This window comes from Homalodisca vitripennis, chromosome 2 (genome assembly GCF_021130785.1).
Source record: "Homalodisca vitripennis isolate AUS2020 chromosome 2, UT_GWSS_2.1, whole genome shotgun sequence".
Classification (NCBI taxonomy): domain Eukaryota; kingdom Metazoa; phylum Arthropoda; class Insecta; order Hemiptera; family Cicadellidae; genus Homalodisca; species Homalodisca vitripennis.
This window is the reverse complement of record NC_060208.1, coordinates 36,165,278-36,188,578: the sequence shown is the minus strand read 5'-3', so window position 1 is coordinate 36,188,578 and position 23,301 is coordinate 36,165,278. Positions and strand designations below refer to the sequence as shown.

General features: G+C 36.4%; 1 protein-coding gene across 8 annotated transcripts in view; it reads left to right on the top strand.

Annotated features, from left to right (window-relative positions):
- LOC124353807 (PHD finger protein 20-like protein 1) overlaps nucleotides 1-11,074 on the top strand; it is a 66,134-nt gene extending 55,060 nt beyond the window's left edge. For all 8 annotated transcript variants that reach the window (XM_046803815.1, XM_046803814.1, XM_046803813.1 and 5 more), the window contains 4 exons: nucleotides 5,150-5,287; nucleotides 7,868-7,965; nucleotides 8,611-8,739; nucleotides 10,147-11,074. In XM_046803815.1, coding sequence (XP_046659771.1) covers nucleotides 5,150-5,287; nucleotides 7,868-7,965; nucleotides 8,611-8,739; nucleotides 10,147-10,274 — 493 coding nt within the window. In that variant the 3' untranslated portion in view covers nucleotides 10,275-11,074. The remainder of the gene's footprint in view (nucleotides 1-5,149; nucleotides 5,288-7,867; nucleotides 7,966-8,610; nucleotides 8,740-10,146) is intronic.
- Nucleotides 11,075-23,301: the final 12,227 nt, after the last annotated feature.

Genomic DNA, 23,301 nt, shown 5'->3' with positions numbered 1-23,301 from the left:
CTGATTCACAGGATTTGCCTTGCTGGTATGCATGTTGGTTGCGATGAAGGGGAGTGTCTGAGAGAACTCCCTTTCTCAGGTGCCTCTCCACCAGTCCCCTTTCTAATGTTTTCAGTAGAAACGAAGATAAACTGATGGGACGAAAAGATTTAGGGACAGAGTAGTCCGCTCTCCTCACCCACCCTTTTTTTAGGGATGAAGACCACCCTGTTGAGACGCCAGACTTGTGGTATGTACCCATAGGCTAGCTCGCCCTGAATAGTTCACATAGAAGGGTAAGGAGATTCTCCGGCCCTTGTTGAAGCAGGGCCGGAAAGATTTCCATCCCCTCCTGCAGATTTGAAAGGGGCAAATTTAGAAATTGCCCATTTGGCTTTAGAGAGAGTGACAATCCTTCTGGCAATGGCCCAGCTACCACGACAAGCTCTTGGCCGTGAGCCTGCCTCGCGGTTACCAGACGATCCAGTGTCGTCATTCTCAAAGATACAGTCAGGGAAGTGAGTCTCAAGGAGAAGTTTGAGGCTATCACTAGACCCGGAAGTGTGTTGACCTCCCTGGGACCTTAAAGATCCCAAGTGAACCGGTTGGACTTGAGGCTAGTAAGCGTTGCAGTCTAGCTGCCGCGCTTAACTCATTTACCTTCTGTGTAAACTGCCTCCAGGAACTTTGTTGCTTTTTTAATCGCTAGGCTGTATTCTGTAAGAGCTCTATGATAGGACTCCCAGATACGGCTCCTTTTGCATTGATTGTACAGCTTCCTGACATTAGCCCTTTTGCGAGCGAGGTCCGCAGTCCACCACTTAGTATTGGTTCGACTCTTCCCCCGTCGCAATGGGCAATTGTCGTGGAAGCTATTGATTATAGCATTCTGCAGGTCAGAAGCTATCTGATCTATGTCTGTGAAGCATCGCACCCTTCCCGCCTGACCGATCCCAACTGTGACTGAAGGTCAGACTTATATCCCAACCAGTCAGTCCTCCTGGGATTGCGATAGAGGACCTCTGCAGCCTCATCTTGCAGGTTAAAGCGGATATACCTGTGATCCGATAATGAGGGCCTCTTCGCTTACGTGCCACTTATCAACCATTCAAGTATACCTTGTGTGCAGATTGTTATGTCAATAACTTCTTGTCTAATTCGTGTTGCGAACGTAGGGCGGTTACCTTTATTACATATAAATAGGTCCCTACTTAGAAGAAATTGTAAAAGTGCCTCACCTCTGGGGTTTAGTGTTTGTGCTGCCCCATCCAGCAGAGTGATGGGCGTTGGCGTCACAACCTAGAAAAGTTGTTGACGTCTGGCTTGTGCTTCTTCCACCAGGAGCTCTAGGTCTCTTGATGGAGGGAGTTCCCTGGCATCATATGGCAGGTATACGGAGCCTACAATTGTGCTCAGCACTGTGCCTCCATTCTTCCAGGTCAGTGTGCCCACAGTAAGATCTCTGGAGCAGAAATTCGTTGAGGGTTAGAAAATCCAAGCCTCTCCTCAACAGGATGCAGGTTCTGACATTCTTAGAGAGGTGCAGTAAATTAACTTACCTTTGGTTTCATTTAGGCCCGCCACTCTCCCTTGGTGAAGCCATGGTTCTTGTATCAATGCCAGATCAAATCCCTCTTGGAGGAAGAAACTGGCAGAAGGCTGCCGCGAGGCATCTCTTACTGTGCTGGAGGTTGATTTGTAGAACTCGTGCATTTGTCCTTGACTGTCGAGGAGACAATTGAGACCTGCCAGAGTCCTAAGTTGGCTCTACAGTTGGAAGCCTTCACAGCCTTGTAGCAGACCTCGTCCAGGAAGCAGACGAATTCCGTAACCTTTCGGGTCTGGCTTGGATGGAAGGATTTTCCACTCGTTTACATTCAGGGTTGGGGTTTCTGCTTATTAAACATCTCAAGTACCTTTTCAGGTGTCTTCTTCAGAAAGCTTCGGGTGAGCTCTGAAAAACACCCTAGTGGACCTCAAGATGTCCTTACGCAGTCCCACTCTCAGAGAGATGTCATCTCCCAGAGGTTTTAATCCTTTGAATAACTTCTTCCAGCCAACGTTTGGTGTGTTCGTTGATGCAGGAAGCAATTAAAACACCTTTTCTCTAGGTAGATGCCCGCAAACGATGGAACGGAACCATCCCTCCAGGGGTTGGATTTCTTCCATAATTGCGTCCTCGATGGCTTCTCCTTGCTCTGCACTTAGCTTTTCGCTTCCGGGTAGCCTTCGAGGGCTATGGCCATTTTGATTGCTGCGACCTCTCTGTAGGTAGCCTTGGGTGTGCTACCAGAGGGCCTCGGGATCGTGGGGCTTCGGGCTTTTGGGTTTCCCTCCTAGCCTTACTTTGCGGGTCCCCTCCGCGGAGGGCGGGGTGACCAAAGTGCCTCTGGGCGCGCTTTGGCCGACCCCACCCCCGCCTTGGCACCCGCAGTTGGGCCCGGAGTTGAGACCTCCTGCCGTTCTTGATTCTTTTTCCTCTTCTTTTTCCCCCTCCTCCACTTGGAAGGGTCAAAAAGCTTTACCCTTTTCGAGAAGTTTAGCCTTTAGTGCTTCTCTTCTTTGAGCAGTGGTGAGATTGGGCCTCTTCATTCTAAGGTTGCCGAGTTGCTCTGTGGCATCATCCAGCGTACCTGTAGACTTGGGAGTGCTTGGGCTGTTGAGGAGCTGATCTTCTATATCTTGAAGGGATTTTGCTTCCTCAGCGCTTGTGCTGCCTTCCTCAGATAAAGCCTTGCATGTATGGGAGCTTCAGTGTGCAATGGAACCTCCTGTGTTCCTAAGGCACTTTGTTGAGGAGAAAGGTAGGGATGTTGGCATAACAACCTCTTGAGTTGTGTTGCCAGGTGGTGGTATGTGCGAGGTAGCTTCAGGAGCTACCTCAGCAGGAAGAGGTAGGTTTGAAACAGCTTCAGGAACTGTTTCAAGGGTTGGTTTGTTTTGATTTTTGTGTTTGTTTTTTTCCATGTTGTTCCCACGAGAAGCTAGGGAATGGAAGGTCCACCCAGACAGAGCCCCGCATGCCTGGGTAAGCTGCTTTTAAACTGGAGGGTCGCCGGTGTCCAGAGTCCGCATAGTAAAGACTGGTTTGCCACCAGCCATTCAGCCCTGGCCTACGCTGTTCCATCACCGTGGCTTGGCCCCTAGGTGGGAGAAATGAAAGGGAAACTAGATCGAAGAGTTGAGGAACTTTACCTCAGATAGAAGAGAGTGAAGAAGAGAGATAGGCTGACACATAGAAAAGTGTGCCAGCCATAGGCCTCCAGAACAAGAAGAGAAGGGATCTGGAGCATTAGCTAGGGTACCTCGGGGTCGTGCCATTACCCGTACGGCCTTGAAAGTAAGACCGCCCCTGAGACTGAAATTAACTATTACAAATGTATTGTATTAACCCTTCCCACGCGGAATTTATCTTTCAAGTTTGACTCATAACGCGTAATTAACTTTAAAATTTTTTTACATTTTACCAACTCTAATTTTTTTTTTAGTTAGTGATGGCTATTAGGAATAAAAAATAATACAGTATCACAAAATAATGAGACTCCTATATTTTTTAACAAATTTTCAAATTTTACGAAAAATCGTCAGGATTTGCCATTGCATAGAACAATATAGACCTGTAGCGACACAACAAATAAAGTAATAACAAAATAAAAAGATAATATAATGCTAAATACAACAGGAACACGAACAGTAAATAAGGAAATATGGCCAAACAGCGTTAAACACTAAAATATGCCGTGCCGGGATATATCCGTTTACCGCGTAATGGTTCGCCGCAGACTGAGGGTAAATCACGCCACGAGGGACAAAGCCACGCCTTCCCACCACTGCGACGCGCCAATGAGGTTCAAACTGTAACATCTGCTTTTCGGAACAAGTATTCAACACTCCCTTGAACTGTAGCGGATTCCACGGTAACTACAATTTATTAAATAACACAAAATAGACTTTGAAGGATATAACCGTTTACTGCGTTTCGGTCAAAATTAGGCCTAACGGATTTATCCGTTTGCCGCGTGGGAAGGGTTAAGTGACACCATTTTCAGTCTTGAAGATTGTAAAATAAAGATATTCTCTCTCTCATTGTTTTAAATGTAAATCTTAAGATTATTCTATTGGTCTTCTTTGATTTCAACCTTTATTTCATTTTAGAAGTACAGTTAAGTCCGATTAACTAAGCTAAATGGGACCAGGTCTACCTTGGATCTGAAAACACTCAGATATTACAAATGTTGTGATCAAATATTTTAATTTACAGAAAAACTCAATATTAATGAATTAACCCTTGCCACGCCACTAATAAATCCATTAACTTTCCTTTAACACCAAGACAAGTAAAAAAATGTTTTTTCTTTAAGTTCAAAGTTAATTTTATTATATCTAGATTATAAAAGGTAAAAGCAAAAAAATGTATAAAACAGGGCATTTTACTTAAAATTAGCTTATTTATAAAAAAAAAATAAAAAAGAACTATTTACAAAACTGTTTATTTTAAATAATAAATTTAAATTTCATTTTAAAATGTAATTCAATTATAAAACAAGATTAATATTTGAAACTAATCACAACACTATATCATGATGAATAATAATAACAATGAGATATGTACCTCGTGACAACTGAGAAAGCAGTAATACATGCCATGGATATGTATTAACCAGTATTGAGGAAAAGGGTTGTGAAAATATGTATTCATAAAATACAACTAAAAACAGTACAATTTATACCACCAGAACTTTTGACAGAAAGAAATTAAGAATTTATCAATGGAAATTATCAGAAATTATCAATGGACTGAGGTTTACCATTTTCAATAACATTATAAAGGAAAAATTGCATACCAAATTTTAACCTTATAGGTCAACTCGTTGACACTAGTACACATAAAAAAGGCAGTAAACTTTAAAAAAAAACTATGTTGAACATGTTTTCTTATATTATTAAAGGTACTGTGAAAATCATGGAGTTAAACTGTTATTATTTTCTGGATGTATATATTTTACTTAGAAGTTAATGAATTAATATTCTCTAAACAATGCTCAGGCTTCTCTTTCAGCAACTTACTCTAACATAGCACGATGAGTAAAAAATTGTCAGTGTACCATTTAGTTGGGATATTGATTCATCCCTAATTAGTTGTAATACTAACTTTGCTCAATGTGTCCAGTCTATCCATCTGTCAGAAGAACAAAGATGGAGAGGTTCAACGCGAGACGATGCTGAAGAAATCACATGACCTGGTCGCCTCTTTGTTGGAGCTACAGACCGTCATACGAAGCCTTAGAGTCAAGACGCATATTGCTACGTGAGTGATTTAATCTTGCTTTCTGCTTCCATACTTTTGATAATTTCACCCATGATGGAATATTTTTTTATGAAAGGTGAGTCCAATCCCTCTTAAACCGTATTTTGCTCATATTCGTGGACCACTGGCTCACATGAGGATTTTATCAAGTTAAATAACAAAAAGAGTCTGTACATTTAGATTAAATCAAAATTCCTTTTATTTACATATGTATTATGTATTAAATATCTACAAAATATTTAATAAAAACAAGTTACATATAATAAGGTACATTATTAACAAGAAGTTGTAGCAATGTTGAAAATAGTAAAAGTCATCATCTAAAATCAAGATCAAGGAAATTTATTCAGTGAGTAGAAAGATTTTCTTTCAGCCAGTTGGTTTGCAGGTGTATCCTAGTACTTGGTTAATCAATGTATTGGGGAGACAGTAATGTGTGTTATCGGGTGTTATATGTCTGCAGCTTTGACCCTGTCTTCAATGGATCTAGGGTCTTTGTGTGCGCAGGTGTGAAACTTCAAGTATGAAAAGTCCAACCACAGAAAGGATGTAGAGCTCTTTGAATTTCCCAGGATTATATAAGAGTTAGCTCTTGAAGGATCCTTATGGTTCTCTTCTTTTGAATAAGCGCTCTCTATGCATGTTTTTCATAGATGAGTTTCCCCAAACTAAAAGACCATATTATAGGTGCGATCCAAAAAGAAAGGGGAAGGCTATTTTGGCAGTGTTTAGGTTACTAATGGTCATGATTCTTTTGAGTATATAAATTCCTGTGCATTATTTCTTGCAGAGATTGTCTATGTGAGGTGTCTTAAGTTTGATGTTCATCAATTGTGATTCCAAGATAGGTAGTGCTATTAGTAATTTATAAGTATGGGAGAACGTTCTGATAAAAGGTACAACAGTCACAGACAGGATCTGAACCTGAATTTTCTCTAACGCAATCGTGCAACCACCGACCATCAGTTAAGAATTGATGTCTCATCACTAAATCGAGTTTGGGGACTGTTATACTTCACAATTTTCTTGGTTTAAAATAGTTCTAGTTACTAATGATTTAATTCATATTTGCCCATAAATAAGCACCGAAGACCCCACAGCAGATAATTAAAGACTACTGCACTGTCTCTGAGCTGTGAAATGGTGTTTTGTTTGTTCTGTCCACATAAAGCTGGATAGCCATGAACTCACTTACTGTACATATTAAAGTAAAAGGTGATTTTTTTATTGGTGCGGTTTTTAAAACTAAATAAAAAAATTAAAAACAACCTGCATTGACATAAAAATGCATTTATTTGAACTACAGTGTCATGACATTAACGTTTAAAAATGATTTCTGGCATATGGGCTCCATTTCGTTCGCATAGAAAGCCCAATCGAGAAGTCCAATTTTCGAATACTCTTTCCAGCAGCTGTGGTTGAATTCCGCCAATAACTCGACGAATGTTAGCTTCCAAGTCATTTAAAGTTTGTGGCTTGTCAGCGTATACTTGAGACTTAACATATCCCCACAGAAAGTAGTCTGTTGGCGTGATATCACACGACCGTGGGGGCCAGTTGACACTACCTCTAAATGAGATGATACGTTCACCAAATGTTTCTGCCAAGAGGCCAATTGTGTCGTTTGCCGTGTGGCACGTCGCGCCGTCTTGTTGGAACCAGACATTTTCTAAATCCACTTCAAGTTCGTTTAGCTGAGGAAAGAAAAAGTCCCGTAACATTGCCCGATAGCGTTGACCATTTACCGTAACAGTCTGGCCAGCATTGTCTTTAAAAAAATAAGGGCCAATAACACCACCTGCCCAAATGGCGCACCAAACGGTAAGTTTTTGTGGATGAAGGGGCATACCAACAAATTCTTTTGGGTTTTCATCACTCCAAATCCGACAATTCTGTTTGTTGACAAAGCCGCATAACCAGAAATGAGCCTCATCACTGAAAAAAATCTTGCCTGCGAAAGCTGGGTCACGTGTTATCTTATGTTAAGCCCATTCAACGAAATCAAGACGCTTGCGATAGTCGTTTCAGTTCTTGCACCAACTGAATCTTGTATAGATATAGGCGTAGATCCTTCCGTAAAATATTCCATAGAGTTGAGTAGCAGATCGCTAATTGCTGCGCACGATGACGAATCGACACACTTGGATCCTCTTCAACACTATGAGCAACAGCATCAACAGCCTCTTCGGTCCTTACTGTGCGGCGTCTCTGCCGATGCTTGTCAACAAGAGTGTGGGTATTATGAAAACGATTAACCAAAGCTCGAATACCTGACTCTGATGGACGATTATGAGGTCCGTAAATCGGACGAAGAGCTCGGTAAGTTGCCCGAACTGAACTGCGGTTTTCAAAATAAATTTGCACTATTCGCAAACGCTCTTCTTTTGTAAGTCTGTTCATGGTTACTATACAATAATACGCACTAGACAATACAAATATCGAAATGACATAAGATAATAAACAAAGATCAGTTGTTTTATTCAAATTTAATTGTTGTGTTTAATAGTGGTGCCAACTTAAAAACCACACCAATAAAAAAAAATCACCCTTTATATATTATAATGCAATCTGTCTTTGTAGAAAACCTGACCATCCAAAACTGTACCTGTGGGCTAATAGTTGGAAAAATGAAAACGCAGAAGTTAGAACTGGAAACGAAGAGGATAATTGCAAACAAGGTACAGTTATTTTTGGTTATATCAATATTGCAACATTATACAGCTTTCAATCACTACATTGGAAATCACTAGAACCAATATTGATAACTTTTTATTTTCAGGCCTTTTGGTAGCAAGGATATCTTCTTCAGACACATCACAAATGCAAATATTTAACTAGAATGTTTAACAACTTCTGTTACAAATTAACACTTTCTAAAGAAATTCTATGTAGTTGAAATGATATTACGTTTGTAAAGAAACTTTTAAAATTATTTTGTTTTGGAATTTTGAAATTAAATTTTGTGAAAATGTAAAAAAAATCTACACGTAACGGTTATTGCCTTTTTGTTATAATAAATAGATCCATGTATAAAATATCATAAAAAATTCTTTGTATAGCGAAGGAAACATTCAATTTAATAATAGCCAATATTTTGCTTTTCTAATTTTAAATAAATATTTGAAACAAAATTTTGTACAGTAACCAAGTTTTTTGAAACAAGCAAATAAAATCACTCACTGTTTTCATATTAATATGTCATTACTATTGTTAATAAGTTAGTTCTATATATTTGTTTTGCTAATTTGTATTTTTCTCTGTATTGAATAGTTGTAGTGTATGAGCTACTAAGCTATCATATGTCGTGGATATGACTATTACAGAGGTAAGCGGACCACAGCCTGAAGCAGCCATAGATGAGACGGAATGTCGTCTGAGGCTCCTAGAACACGTAGAGGACTACCAACACCAGGTAGATGACAGGCTCACATCCATCCAGGCGCAAATAGCAGGTACTAACTTGTTCTGACAATGTTTTCTCTGTACTTACGATGTCATCAATTTTATAAACTTGATTATTTTAAGCGTTAATAGGTTGTGATTAATTAAGAAAGTTTGTTGAAAAAGCAAAAGTATTTGGTGACCAAACATTCTAAACAATCTTCTGGGGAAAAGGAGTTTGGCACAGTCTGCATCATTATTTGTAACAAAATTATATAACACTACATTTCGAGGATACGGATCTCTACCCTTCCTCAGGTTTTAAAAATTCCAAAATAAAGTTAAAGCATACACGATTTTTTTTATGAATGAAAGTGTTGTAATTAATTCACTATCATCTAACTTGAAAACTGTACCTAAGAAGTTTGTTTTTGACAATGGAAGAATTGTGAAGGAAACAGGATTTTTCCGGACATTTGCCATTGTTTAGTGAAACAAAAAATCAGTAACACTACGTTTCGAGACCTGTAATTCAATCTCTTCCTCAGATGAATAACTAACCTAACACATAATTACCAATAGCACCAATAGTTGTAATTATTATGTTTTAGGTTAGTTATTCACCTGAAGAAGAGATCTGATGAGAAGATGATTTTTTTGTTTCACTAAACGATGGAAAATGTCCGGAAAAATCCTGTTTCCTTCACATTGTACCTAAGAATCCTTACCTGGTCCTTTCTGTGTTACTTATCACAAGTCTCACATTATACTACTATTTTAACTTTTTCTTAAATTTAATAATAGAGAATTGTTTGGTGTAAGCGGGCGCAAGAGATGTCTTCCAATAATTTAGAATAACTAAATCAACTTTAAAGTCCTATAAGCAGAGATAATAAACTAACTCGGCAAGACAAACAAACAGTGTTATAAGTAATACATATTTATTAAACTGAACATTCTCTTTGTTCTTCTTTTGAACTAAAGAACAGCACTTCAAAAGCTTTTCCGTTCAAAACTTGTGGCGGTTTAAAGATTTACCGGAATTCCAAAACTCCCGAAGAACATTTGTGGTCAAATGTACATTTTGGATTTTTTCATTTATATACTTCAAGTTAGATATAAAACAAAATTCTGGGGTGTGTAATAAAATAATTTCTTTAACTACAAAATCATTTATTTCACTAGTTAGTGAAGCTTTAAAAAGTTATATTGAAATTTTATTAAAATAAATCTACCAAATTTGTTTCTCTGTTCTTTTTGTGAGAAACATGTTATGTTGTATTATATGTTGCACTTGGAGCATTGGTTGTAGTTAAAATAAGGTTTAGAAAAATACATTAATGAGTACTTTAAACACTGTGGCATTACAGTAAGTTTGCATGCCTTCTCTAGGGTTGTAAGAGAATTTCACTTTGAATATTAGCCAATGAAAAATCTATGCAAGTTGATGCACAGCGTGAATGAAATGAATGTTGCAGCGCTGGAGTCAGAAGATCCTGACCTGGCAAGTGACGAGGCATCGGACCACTGCCCCGCCACCAAGCAGACGGTACAGATGATCCTGCATGATCTTTGTACTGTACGGCGGGTAGCGACACTCAACTGACACTGGCCTCAAATTAGATCAACTCTAGTGTCATTATTTAGACTGTGAACACATAATATATAGAGATTTTCATAAAGACCAACAAACCAGTGGGTAATTTTTACCAAATTCAGTATCTTTTTTATCCTCTGAAGTTTAGAAAAGTTCTTTTTAAAGATACCATTTAGAGTTAATGAGAATAACACATGTTTATGTAAATACACACACTTTAAGAAGCACAAGATGCAAGCAAAAAGGTGTATTTGAAAATTGTCAAACACATTTTTGAAGTATTGGTCAATAAACCGGTTGCTGAATAAAGAAGGGTAAAAATTAAGAGGAAATGGGTACCAGTGTTGTCACCTTTAGGGAATGTTTAAAATAATTCGTATAGGGTGTTTTAGAAACTCTGTTATCTACTTTCCACTTACTTCTTTCTCAACCTGATACGAGGCAGTGGCCATAAAATGTTTGAGAGCTATTATCATGTGTATATCAGAAATAATGTTTTTCTATAAAATGATTTTTTTACATCAATAGTTAAGCTTCCCATTCACATTGTTTTTATGTAGTTAAATATGTAAATAATTGCATCCAAATTGTTTTTCTAAAATTTAGTTCAGATATGTGAAACTAAAATTGTGTCAATGAGTAAAACTTTGATTTGTATTATAAATACAATGCCTTATTTGTGTGTTTTAAAAGTGATTGTACTGTGATTCTTGACATTTGCATTGAACTTATAAATGTAGAATGCCGAAGCTTCTTGTCATATTACTGTAACTATTTACAGAATTGTGATTAAATTTTAATGAACTAAGTATAATAGTACTTACAACCTAGTGGTGCCTGATACATCGTTTGGACTTAATTTTCAACATTTTACTGAGAATGTTTGAGCAGTTTATTTATTTAACTATATTTAATACAATTTTAAAATAGTTCATGTATGTTGCCTACATTTATAATCAAATATTCAGTAATTAAAATAAATGTGTGTGTTAATCCTTTGACCGCTGTAGATTGTGTAGCCGGCGGTGCCAGTCCCGCTAACTTTTTCTTAGCCGAACCTGCACGTGGCACCAAGGTCGTTTAATGTACCTTCGATAACTAATATGTATTAGATATAACGTTTTCCTTTTTTTCATTATTTTCTAGTGTATTAAAATTACACCCCTAAAGAAATCATTGAAAGTGTATTGGCTTATATTTATCAGGATATAAGTAAGAAAGTTTATTCCACAGTTGTTTTATATGGCAGTTTTAGAATACAACCCTAGAAGTATTTTAGTTAATGGTATTCTGAAAATATGGAACAACATATAAAGCGACGTCGCAAAACACACGCATGTAATGGGATTCACGTTTTGTTTTCTCACGCCTTGTGGTTGTGCAGCAGACAAGACATCTTGTTGGGTTTACTTTTTTTGGTCGGCACGATAAAACTTGGAAAGTGTTGTTGAATAAATAAATCAATAAATCATCATCGACATCTGTACTATCGTGTGTACATCTGTACTGTCGTGTGTACATCTGTACTGTCGTGTGTACATCTGTACTGTCGTGTGTACATCTGTACTGTCGTGTGTACATCTGTACTGTCGTGTGTACATCTGTACTGTCGTGTGTACATCTGCACTGTCGTGTGTACATCTGCACTGTCGTGTGTACATCTGTACTGTCGTGTGTACATCTGTACTGTCGTGTGTACATCTGTACTGTCGTGTGTACATCTGTGATTGTCTTCTGAAAGATCATCATAAATTCCCAACTCAGAACTTGGTATATCCAATATACGGTCAATTTCATTTTCATTATCAATATTGTGATTCATTACCACAAAAAAAATGATAATAACAATGTATAGCACAAATTTGTAAATATATGGAGGTTATGTTTCGTAAATGGGGTGAAAACAAGAGTTTTAATGACTAAGTAATTCCTGCTCCTCCCTCTCAAGTTTTCCCATTTCCCCTCCAGCCAACATCCATCCCCACACCGTATAAGATCTCACTCCTACTTTCGACCAATTAGAATACACATCAGACAGCTGACTGATGAGTTAAGGTAGCTCACATGACTTTGCCAGAGCGCCGATAGCGCAGTGCAAGAATACTCGACAGTAGCATTGATGGCAAGTGTTCTGCTTGCAAGTATACTTGTCAACAGCAGTTAAAAGGTTAATATGAAAACGTCACGTAATCTTAGGCTATTATCCAAATAATCCTGTTACTGCCAGTCATGTTTAAATGTGGTGTATGAAAACTACCTATGTATTTAATGAAAATTTAATAATTAATATTATAAATAAACTCAAATATAATATTTTTCAGGGTGGAGGTTTGTTTACTTGAAATTTTTAAAAGTAAAGGTTTAGCGTAGCTCATTTTAAAGTAATCTTGACATAGATAATTTTAATAAATTTCAATTTGTCTTTTTGTAACTATAAAGGGTGTAAAAAAATCTAAAAACAGCTTTAGTAGGTTTTTTATTGTTACTTTATTGAACAATCTATAAAACTTCCAATGTTACCCAAAATAGTTAAGGCCTTACCCTTCCAAAAAATAACTAAGAAAGTTCATTTCCCAACAAATGTTGATGTGTAAAAATTATTTAAACTTAAAAACAAATGTATAACTAAAAAATATTAGATACAACCCTTAGGTTTGCATTACACCAAAATAATACTTTAGCTGCCAAATCATATTTTTGACCTTTCTCTTAAACGTGTCAAATTGTAAGTTGGTTCCATATGCCATATTGTTATTACACAGGACAACTCCAGTCTCCTTGGAACAGGATTGGCCCACTTGTTTTAGTGTGCTAAATTAACACTCTGAAATTGACCTTAGCATGGTAAGTGTTGGCCAGAAATAACCGCAGTACTAATTAGATATAATGATAATTTTGTTGCTTACAAAATTAATTAATTTTCGTGTTTGAAACTCATTCTACATGTTGGAGTAACTGTTTAAAGATTTAAAACACTATACGGTACAATTGTGGTTTTATAAATTTTTAGTTTAATTTTTACACGAGTTTTATATAGTAAAACCAACAACTCTAAACTAATTTTATCCTAGCAGAAATTATCCATTTCTTTGTAAAACTTTGTTGTGAAATAAACACAAATAATTAAAATTGAGTACGCAGTTGGTAGTTATTGGCAATAATTACATAACTTTTTGTTCAAAAATGTCATATGTGAACTACTCGAAAACAGTCTTTTCACAAATATGGCTTAATGGGAAACTGATCACAACATGTGTTTACACAGTTTCTTGGCTGCATCATGTACTTTTAGTTGTACAGCTTGCTTGCAGCACAATTTGCAGACCTTTCCTGTTTGTCCTTATAGTACCCACAAGGTGGATTCTTTTGGCTAAAAGATTTTTGTTAAGTTGGACTGATGTGTAGTAATTTTTGACATATAAGATTTGACCCATATCCAAGTGATTTTTCATGAGTTCAATGACCATTGAGGTTGAAACTAGTTCATTATTTTCATTTGTAATGGTACCTTTACCCATTTAAAACTGTAATACAATAGGTATACTCCAGCTGGTCTCATAGTTTGAAAATCTTAAAACCATATTTCTGTGCTTTATTCGGTATATACTGTTGAAATGACAGTCATGATCTGAAGGGAATCATGCTCTTGTCTATTGCAAGACCTTGGCTAGCAGATTTTTGTTCAAAAAAATCTTGTTCAACCTTGATATTAGGTGCAAAATCTTTGAGATATGCCTAATTTTTTTCTTCATCAGCAGTGTCATTGAAATGCCAAAATCGAGCATCAGTTGAAAACTGTTTCTGCTCATAATGTAACAAACAACCGAATTTTGCTTATAGCCCACAATACAGACCAATATTCTATGATGTGGGGATAATTTGCCAAACCCATCCATACGAGGATACCAATAAACTTTCTCTTTTCCACCTCATCTGTGGGAGTCCATTTTTTTGTTCACTACTGCGGTTCAATCTGGTTTCTCGTAATACTTTACTGGCATTTCTGTCTCAATGACCATTATTTGAATAATTTTGTTTGTAGGAAAAGCTGAGTAATAATCTACAAACCTAGCATTATTGGCCATATTTAAATGGTTCTTAGAAACATTAATGAGAGGTAAATCCTGTTGCCTATCATTGAATTCGGTCCATTCTTCAATCACTGTCATTTTCACCAGAACTGCCATTGTTCACATGTTTGGTTTCAATTTCCTTGGTAGACTCACCTTCACCATCACTATTGTCATCCTCAGATTTGCGTGGCAAAAAGTCTGGATCCTCGTCCATGTCCGTCAACAATTGGGCCATTAAAACAACCACCTAGTAAGTTGCCCTCACTTTCAATGTCATAATAAAAGTTTAGTTCATTCAACATTGGACAGCCTAAAAGTCTTGGAATATGGTCATCACTCACTTCTCTATTACGTAATAAAGTCATTTACTCAACTTTAGATCACACTAACCAAAATAAAAAGACTACGCATGAACACTAGTTATTATTAACACATGTAATAAAGTTTTGGTGGGAACGCTCATCGGGCAATGCTAGATACAACCACAGAAAAGGAGTGGTTGCGGGCGCAGCACAGTAGATGTTAGCTATTAACGCATTGCATGTGGCACGGTCACCAGTGACCGCACGTGCCATTGTTTGTTGAAGGGTTCAGTGTGGTTCAGCCATTCGCTAGAGCAGAGTGATACTATGGTGCTCCTCAGCTAGGTATTGTGTTACCTCAGCGGATGTTGTGGTTTCAGTTATGCGCCAAGTGCGGTCTGGTCACCGACGACTGCAAATTTTTATCTTTTTCTCTTGTAAGTATGGAAGTTTTTAGTGGTTAGTGAGTGTAAATATAGTTATTAGAATTGTTTATTTGATCAATAATGGTTTTGATATTCTTGGAACTTCGACACAAAGTGGTCCACACTCTGGCAACGACAGTGGCTATGACGTAAACCTTCCAAACCGTACTGTGGATCCTGTGCAAAATTTAGTAGATGGTGATTCTGGTGATTTGTCAAGTGAATCCTCCAATCAGTATTGTACTTCTGACGATGATCCTGATATTGGTACAGTTCCCCCTGTATGGGCCCGGTTTGAAACCAATTACTTTAACACGTGCCTAGACTTATATTACCTTGTCCTGGCCAAAGTAAACCCTTAGACTATGTTAGGCTCTTGCTTGATGACATTTTCTTAGAAAATATAATCAAATTTTCAAGTGCGTGTGCCTTTAAAATATTCAGTAAACCAGAACTGACTTCACATTCTCGAATTAATAAATAGAAAGACCTAACAATGGCTGAGTTGTTGCATTTTTTTGGTATTCTATTGCACACTGGAACTATTAGATAGAATTGACTCCAGGTTTATTGGAAGTTATAAGTTATTTAATTTACATGCTTTCCGCCATGTAATGTCAAGGGATAGATTTCTGAACATTTTACAATGTTTGCACTTTTATAATCCAAACCACCAGGAAAAATCAAATATGAATAAAATCCAGTTGTTATCCGTTTCAATAAAAAAATTAATGATGTGTATATTATCTACATGAGGAGCTTTCATTAGATGAGGCAATGATTCTCTGGCGAGGCTGTCTAAATTTCCGCCAGTACATAAAAGGAAAACGTTACAAGTACAGTGTGAAATTGTACTCCCTTACAGAACACTCTGAATTGATACATAAATGATGCATAAATTTCATGTGTATGCTGGTTCTTCAGATTCTGGTGTTGGGGGATGGTCATACAGAAAAGGTTGTACTGCATTTGGTAAAAGAAAAATAATGGCGACTCCATTTTTATTGACAACTTTTACAACAGTTATTCACTATTGTGCCAGGACTTTGCGTCTCGACAGAAAAAAATGTCCCAAATGAGATAAAGATTGGCAAACTAAAGAAGGTGACCGTCAAATTCAAACCTGAAAATTCATTTAAAAATTATGGGAGCCAGATTTCAATCATTTATCTATTTTACCACAAAAACTTAAGTTTTCATGCAATAAAATTATTTTAGGTATCTAGTTAGTTTTAAAATATATTTTCCGCAGTCAATGTGTTAATCAAACAAAATGACAGCGGATAAAATACTTGTGCAACAATTAATAAACAAGTGATTGTTAGATCTCGCCGACAGTAGTATTTTTGATACAAAATGATAACGAAAAAAAGTTGTGTCGGCCAGCTCTGACTGACGACACTCAAATGTCATTATATTCAACAGATTTCAATACAATTTACATGAACAATTACTTTAAAATAACATAGCATTTACAGTATATAATTAAATACTTGTCCAATCTGAGCAATTACATGAGTATTACCTTTAGAGATTAGTTTCTGTCGGTTAGATGTGACCTTCCTGGCAGAATGTGTTTAAGGTAGTAAAAAACATTTTTTATTTGTATTTAATTAAACTTTATCTCTAGCAGTGTCGGTTCTGTAGGCAAAAGTAACAATTTGAAATGACGTGCAATAAATTGTAATAGGACAGGTGGAACATTACTAATACTTTGAAAATTCCATCAAGCCCAACAACACCTTACAGGTGCATAAACTGTTTCCCATTGTTGCCAATGCCAAGCTCCATCCGCCCAAGGCAGTCTACAGCTTCTTCTTCTGGCAAAATGAAAGCTACTGCATTTCTTATTCTTTCCATCATATCCTCTCTAGTTTCAATTGCTTTTTCGGTACTGAATTGGCCATTTCAAAATTAATATACCATGTTAAGTTTTATAACAATGACAAAATTTGCATTATTGTTATTTTTACCAGAAGAACAATACACACCTTATCATCTGACAAAAATTGATTGTTTAATTCCAAAGAAGCTAAATACAAAATAACTTAAAGGTAAGGGAAATTGTCTTTTATCCTCATGGACAGACACCGAAATTTTGCTAGTGGATTTCATATTACATTATTGATATTATTATTATTATTTTGCGGAGATGATATGAGTTTGAGGACATGCAACAATTTTACCAATTTTATAAGGACATTGTTTAAAGAGTGTTTTTTTTTTGTCACATGTGGTTTATTTCTCTAAAGCTAAATCAGATGTGTGTGAATAGTGTATTGTTGCTGCTGTACATGTGATATTTTGAGACTATGTTACATATATTGTCAATAAATAATATTATAATAATTATTGTTAAAAGTAAATTAATTCAAAGATGAATATTGTACTGTACAGGGGACTCATATTTAATCAAACTGTACCACATTGTTCAGCAGATAAGAACTAACAAATAATACATGATGAAATGTGTCCTATATTGCTTAGTTGTTAAAAGTTGTCTGAAAAAAATTATCTCTAAACGGTTTCAGATAAATTCATGAAACTTGGCAGAAACCTTAATCATGCTGAATTACACAATCATGCAAAATATTAACTTTTTGCATTTATCTGTTTCAAAATTGTGGCTTTTTTAAATTAAACTTTTAACAAAAAAAAGTTAAATACAAAATATGTAGGTAATGTCAAGGCAAATCAAATGGTGTATCAAATTTCAAACTTACACAATATGTGGTTTTGTGTGAAGATTTAGATTGTTCACATACGTGAGGAGCCAGGAAGGAACCTGAGGTATACACTGATTAATTGGCAGAAAGTTTGTACGGATTTATTATTTGAACACATTGAAAACACAGATATGACTTAACCCTAGAACACTAGCGCTAATTGAATACCCGTTTTTACTAGTACTACGTAAAACTGACGTGTGCAATACAAATTGTGATATTTATCCTTGGTTTACCATAAAAAGATTATTACTAATTTTTTGTTTTGTTTTTATTTTTTATTTTTATTTTAGAACATGTTTTTATTTTTATTTATTTTATTTTTTGAGACAATACATATGTTTGTATATTATAATACAATACATTGTTTCTTTTGCAACAGTTTAGTAAAACTAAGGGTACCTAGCATTGAAACATACTTGTAATTAATTGTTTTACTTTAACTAATAACTATTTTTAATTAATATTCCTATTACTTTATTTACTAATTACTAATTATTAAAGGAAATACATTTCTTTTTTTAGTTTTAAATATTCCTTATTTTGATTTAAATAATGGAGTAATTAAGTTGTATAACATTATAAGCAAATAATTATTGACTTAGATACAGTAAAAGGTAAAGTTACTTTTTAGAAAAATCATAATGTTCACTTAGACATTTTATGTTAGTTCTTAGTAGTAGTTTATGCACAATCTGGACATTTGTTTGTTTGGTGTTCACCACAAATGACTTTTCCACAACTACAATAAGTACTTGACATTCTCTTCTTCTTCCATTAACAAAAATTGCAGTATTTTCTTTGTCCTTGCTGTGGAACAACTTCCCTTCTGATTTGGTCAAGTCCCAGGACTTTGGTGATGCTGCCACGCAGTTCACGAGATAAGTTCGGTTGGCTTAGCCTTTGCCTCTGCAGCTCCTCACACAGCTCTTCATGGAGTTTGATCATAAATGTCTGTCTTGACAATGCCTTCTCATCATTTAATCTAAAGAAGTTGTGTGTATATATAATATAAGCATTAAGAACAGCTATGTTCAGCATATTATAAAAAAAAACAGAGAGGCCATCTTTTGGTTTTTCGACCACAGTTCTCAGACTGGTATAGTTGGTCGAAAGTGTCGACACTACCTTTAGTGTTGTTATAGGTCATTATGATCTCAGGTTTACCTGAAACTTCATTTACAGCTGATCCACCATGCATTGTTGATATCAATGTAACCATTTTGTTACTCTTTGCTTTATATGAAACAGCAGTTACATCATCATGAAATAAAAACATGCTGCTCCCCACTTGGCGATCCTTGTAGTGGACATCTTTGAAGACATCTGGCAATTCCCTCTTGTTTTTTTTATTGTGCCTACGATTTTAAGGTGATACTCATTCAGTAGGTTCTGGGCCAAACGCACGCTGGTAAACCAATTATCAGTGCTTACATTACGGTTATTCCCAGCAATCATCCCTACTAATCTCTGGAGAAAATGATCTGCAATCGGCGCAGGAACTGTACCCTTTCCCGAAAGGGACAATTGCCCCTAAAACCCACCAACTGCTCGTCAATCGTTACATATGAACTGGCTTTATAGTGTTTCTTGCAGTTTTCTACTAAAATATTCCAGATTTCTGAGATTGGTGCTAACTTGTTATCCTTTTTTCGTTGATCTCTTGTTGTTTTATTGTCAAAGCGGAGGCAGTCCAGTAGAAAGGAAAATCAACGTTCTGACATTGTTGCACGGTATTTTTCACCTGTATATACTGGATCAATCAACATTTTAGTTGTCAAATGGATATATTTTAATATGCCAGCTAGTATCAACAACCCGAAAAGTGCGTACAATTCATGTTCATCCAAATCCATTAGTGATCCATCACCAGGATTTTTGTAAAGAACCCTTTTTTGCGCAATTTCTTCATTGGTACACGTTATTATTATATGTAAAATATTCTGAGAAAACAGCAGCTGAAAATATTCTGTTGGAATAACAACGTTTCGAGCAGAAGCATTAGGCCCTGGTTTGATATGGATTATGTTTTTTGAAGGTGTTTTTCCAGTGCACAATGCAGATTTAGTATTCCACACAAATCTATCTTTACCATCATGGTGTACACAGACGCCACCACTAGAGACACGCCTGAATGACGTGTTAATATTTACTAAAACTACTAGAGCTACGTAAAGTTTACGTACTGTGAAAAGAACCAGCGAAATAACTGCGCAATAACCGAACGCAAGCCACAACACACCACGCCGTCTCTTTGGGGACTGACCGAGAGAAGCACTGCTGGAGGGGTGATGACTTAGTGGGAGGGGGGAGTGGATAAGAAACAAAATGGCGGAGGCACACGTCAATTCGACGTACGGTAGTATTCTGGGGTTAAACCATTGGAGGGACCTCTGGCACTGTGTGACTCAGGACTATTAAATAGAAGCCGGTAGTTCATCAAGTCAAAAGCCTGTTCAAATCACAGAAAATACCTGCAGAGATAATTCCATCGTTCATTGAAGAAAGTGTGTTCATTTATAGTGTCCGTAGTTAATTTGACGGCCAAAGATTCTGGAGATGCTGGCACTACAGAAATTGGTCTGCAGATACTTGGGGAAAGTTTTGAGCCTTTCTGGAAGATGAGGGGTACTTTTGAATACTTGAGAGCTGATGGAAAACAGCCAGAAATTAAATTGTATGATGATTAATTGGTGCAAGCCATAAACATACACTGTATTATACCAGAGTACAGGGGGTGCATACCAATAAATAAATCTTAGCATTCAGAGCTGACAATCATTAATTGTAACACTGTGATGATATTATGAACTGACACTTGTCTGGGATAAATCGCTGTTGACCATGAAATGAATGTTGACTACTCCTTAACCATGAATCTGCCTAAAAAACCCCAAATTAATTAGCTTTAAGCTGAGACATTTGTTAATGAAATAACAACTACCTCACCAGAAGGGTTAAGCAAGTACAACTGCACTACTGGTCTTCAAAAACAAAAAGGTAAGAACTGAATTACTTTTATCATTTACTGTACAATACATTAATAGCAATATTTACAAGGACTTCTTGGCTTAATAACTATTCAGCCAACATCATACGCAGAATTAATACTTATGAACACAGCTCGTGAATTAGTTTTGTGGCTGGAATAGGCCAATTTGTGTAACGAATATACCTTGTACCGGAAAGAGGTTGTTTAACTCAGCCACATAAAAAATAAGCATTCATGACAATTACATATCATACTATGAAGTATTACAGGTCACAATGTGGATGCAAAATAAACTTGTGACGTCACTGGAGCAAGCTATTATGTATGTATTCTAATAACCGTGGGAATGACACTAAATTTTAGAGATGGAAATTAGAAGATAATCCAGGTGCTATGCTGTCCCTAATACTCTGGGCTCATAAGTGTAAGGGTTGAGCGTGTAAAGTGACGATTTGGCCCTTCAACGCCATTCTCTAATTGAAAATTGTATAATATGTTATTATTTAATTTTAATATGTTTAATGTAGGTATGTTAGTAATTATAAAAAAAACAATTAATAAGGAAAACATTAAATATGAGATGAAGAATAAAATTGTCTTCCGAATCTTTTTTATAATTGCTTACCAGTCACGACTTAATTCTTGTGATTTAAGCCGGAACCTTCATTGCTCACCACCCTCCTTACCCTCATTTTCTATAACGATATTATCAGTTAAATCACATATATTACAGCACCATCAAGCTTCCGGCTTATTCCATTGATTGTCTGATACTTTTTACCATAAAAGCACGATACATGGCAAGATTGTCCACTGTTAACTGATGACACAGTGGCGGTGATGGCACATATTTATTTATCCGCAACAAGCTTTTTAATGTTTGTAAACTAAATTCATGGGTAATAAAGTGTATTTTATGGAAAACGAAGCTCATAACTTAATCATGGTTGGGTGGGATCCTGTATTGGTTACATTTTGTAGCATTAAAATATTATTTCTGTGCTCTGGAAAAGGTGGAGTTTAACACCAAACCCTCCCCCTCACTGCGCCACTGTTAAGTTATAGAATCGGACTTGCACAGATTAGTGTCAGAGCAGAGGAAAATTAAAACAGCAATTAATAATATTTGAGAAAGAAATCTAGGTAAATATGTATTTTGTTAAAAGACGTAACAGCTTGCTTAGGGAATTCTGTCAAACAAGGTTTGAGTATGTAGGATAGCATTGTAATCATGTCAAAATGTATGATTCTTTATAAAAAAGGCAAATTTTAAAGTATGTAGTAGAATAAAGTTAGGTCCTCAACCCTTTAGTATTGTCTAGTGTTCTATATGAGGGTAAATAAATGATTTTATGTAACTGCCGATAGCCTGGCACGGATTTTTCACTTGGCGAGTGCCTAGAGGCGGCACGGTTTGACGGATGCCTCAAGCTGGTCCGAGTTGTTGACGTGGCGGGGCCGGTGACTCAAAACGGCAGTCGAGCGCTCGCTTTACAATCTTGCTCGTAATCCAAACACAATGCAATTCATTTTCTAATAAAGTGCAGATTTTACTAAATCAGATATATTTTATTTTTAGGTATATTGTAAATTTAATAGTTGGCAACAAGCGTTGTCTTGCTGGGAACACTGTCAGGTTACTTGATCTTACACGGTTGACGTTCACTTTCTGTAGTGTTTGTAAAATAGGTCATATGGTTGACGTTCAGTAGTGTTAATCGTCGTTTTTTACCAAGTCATTCTTATTCCTAGTTTTTTGGTAATAGTTATTTTGCTTTGCATTCCCATTAATCAGTGGCTTAAAGGACACCTCCGCATTGCGGTGCGGGAGCGCTGCATATTAAGGGGGCGACCCGGGATGATGAAAAATGAGGAAATGTTAATAAAATTAGTAAAAATACAGTCCAATTTCACCACGTTACTCTTTTATATGACGAACATTACTGTTTTTGTTATAGTGATCTATAAAACTGTTTTGTATAACTAAGCTCGCCAGAAAACCGACACCTTACTTGTTACAGCAATAATGTAGCCTTCAAAAATAAAACAGACTAATTGTTTACCGAATCGCCACGTGCCGGCACCAATCGTGTATTCGCAGACCACTGTGTGGGTGTGTGCTGCATTGTTTCATGTGACTGGAATGATTCCCCCCTCGTCACTACTGTATATTCATTGTACGCTCCGTACTTCTTTCTCAGTATTTATTGGTCAGTCGTTATGTTTACTGCACTTCTCGGAAGTGGTGAATTAATTAGCGCGACTGTGCTACTTCTTATCAGACAATTTACAATTATTGATTCGATTTTCTAAAAATTAAAACAATAAAGCATTGTCTGAAAAACCTAGTGGAGCGGAGTACGGTAAGCGAAAAAGATCAGGGAACAAAGCAAAACATCAGAAACTCGATTTGTTTATTAATCTGATGTATTTATAAGTAAAAGTGTAAGGAGAAAAGAAACACGGTGTTTTCTAGTGAGTGTAGTGAAATAAATTCCAACCTATCTACCACCGGCAC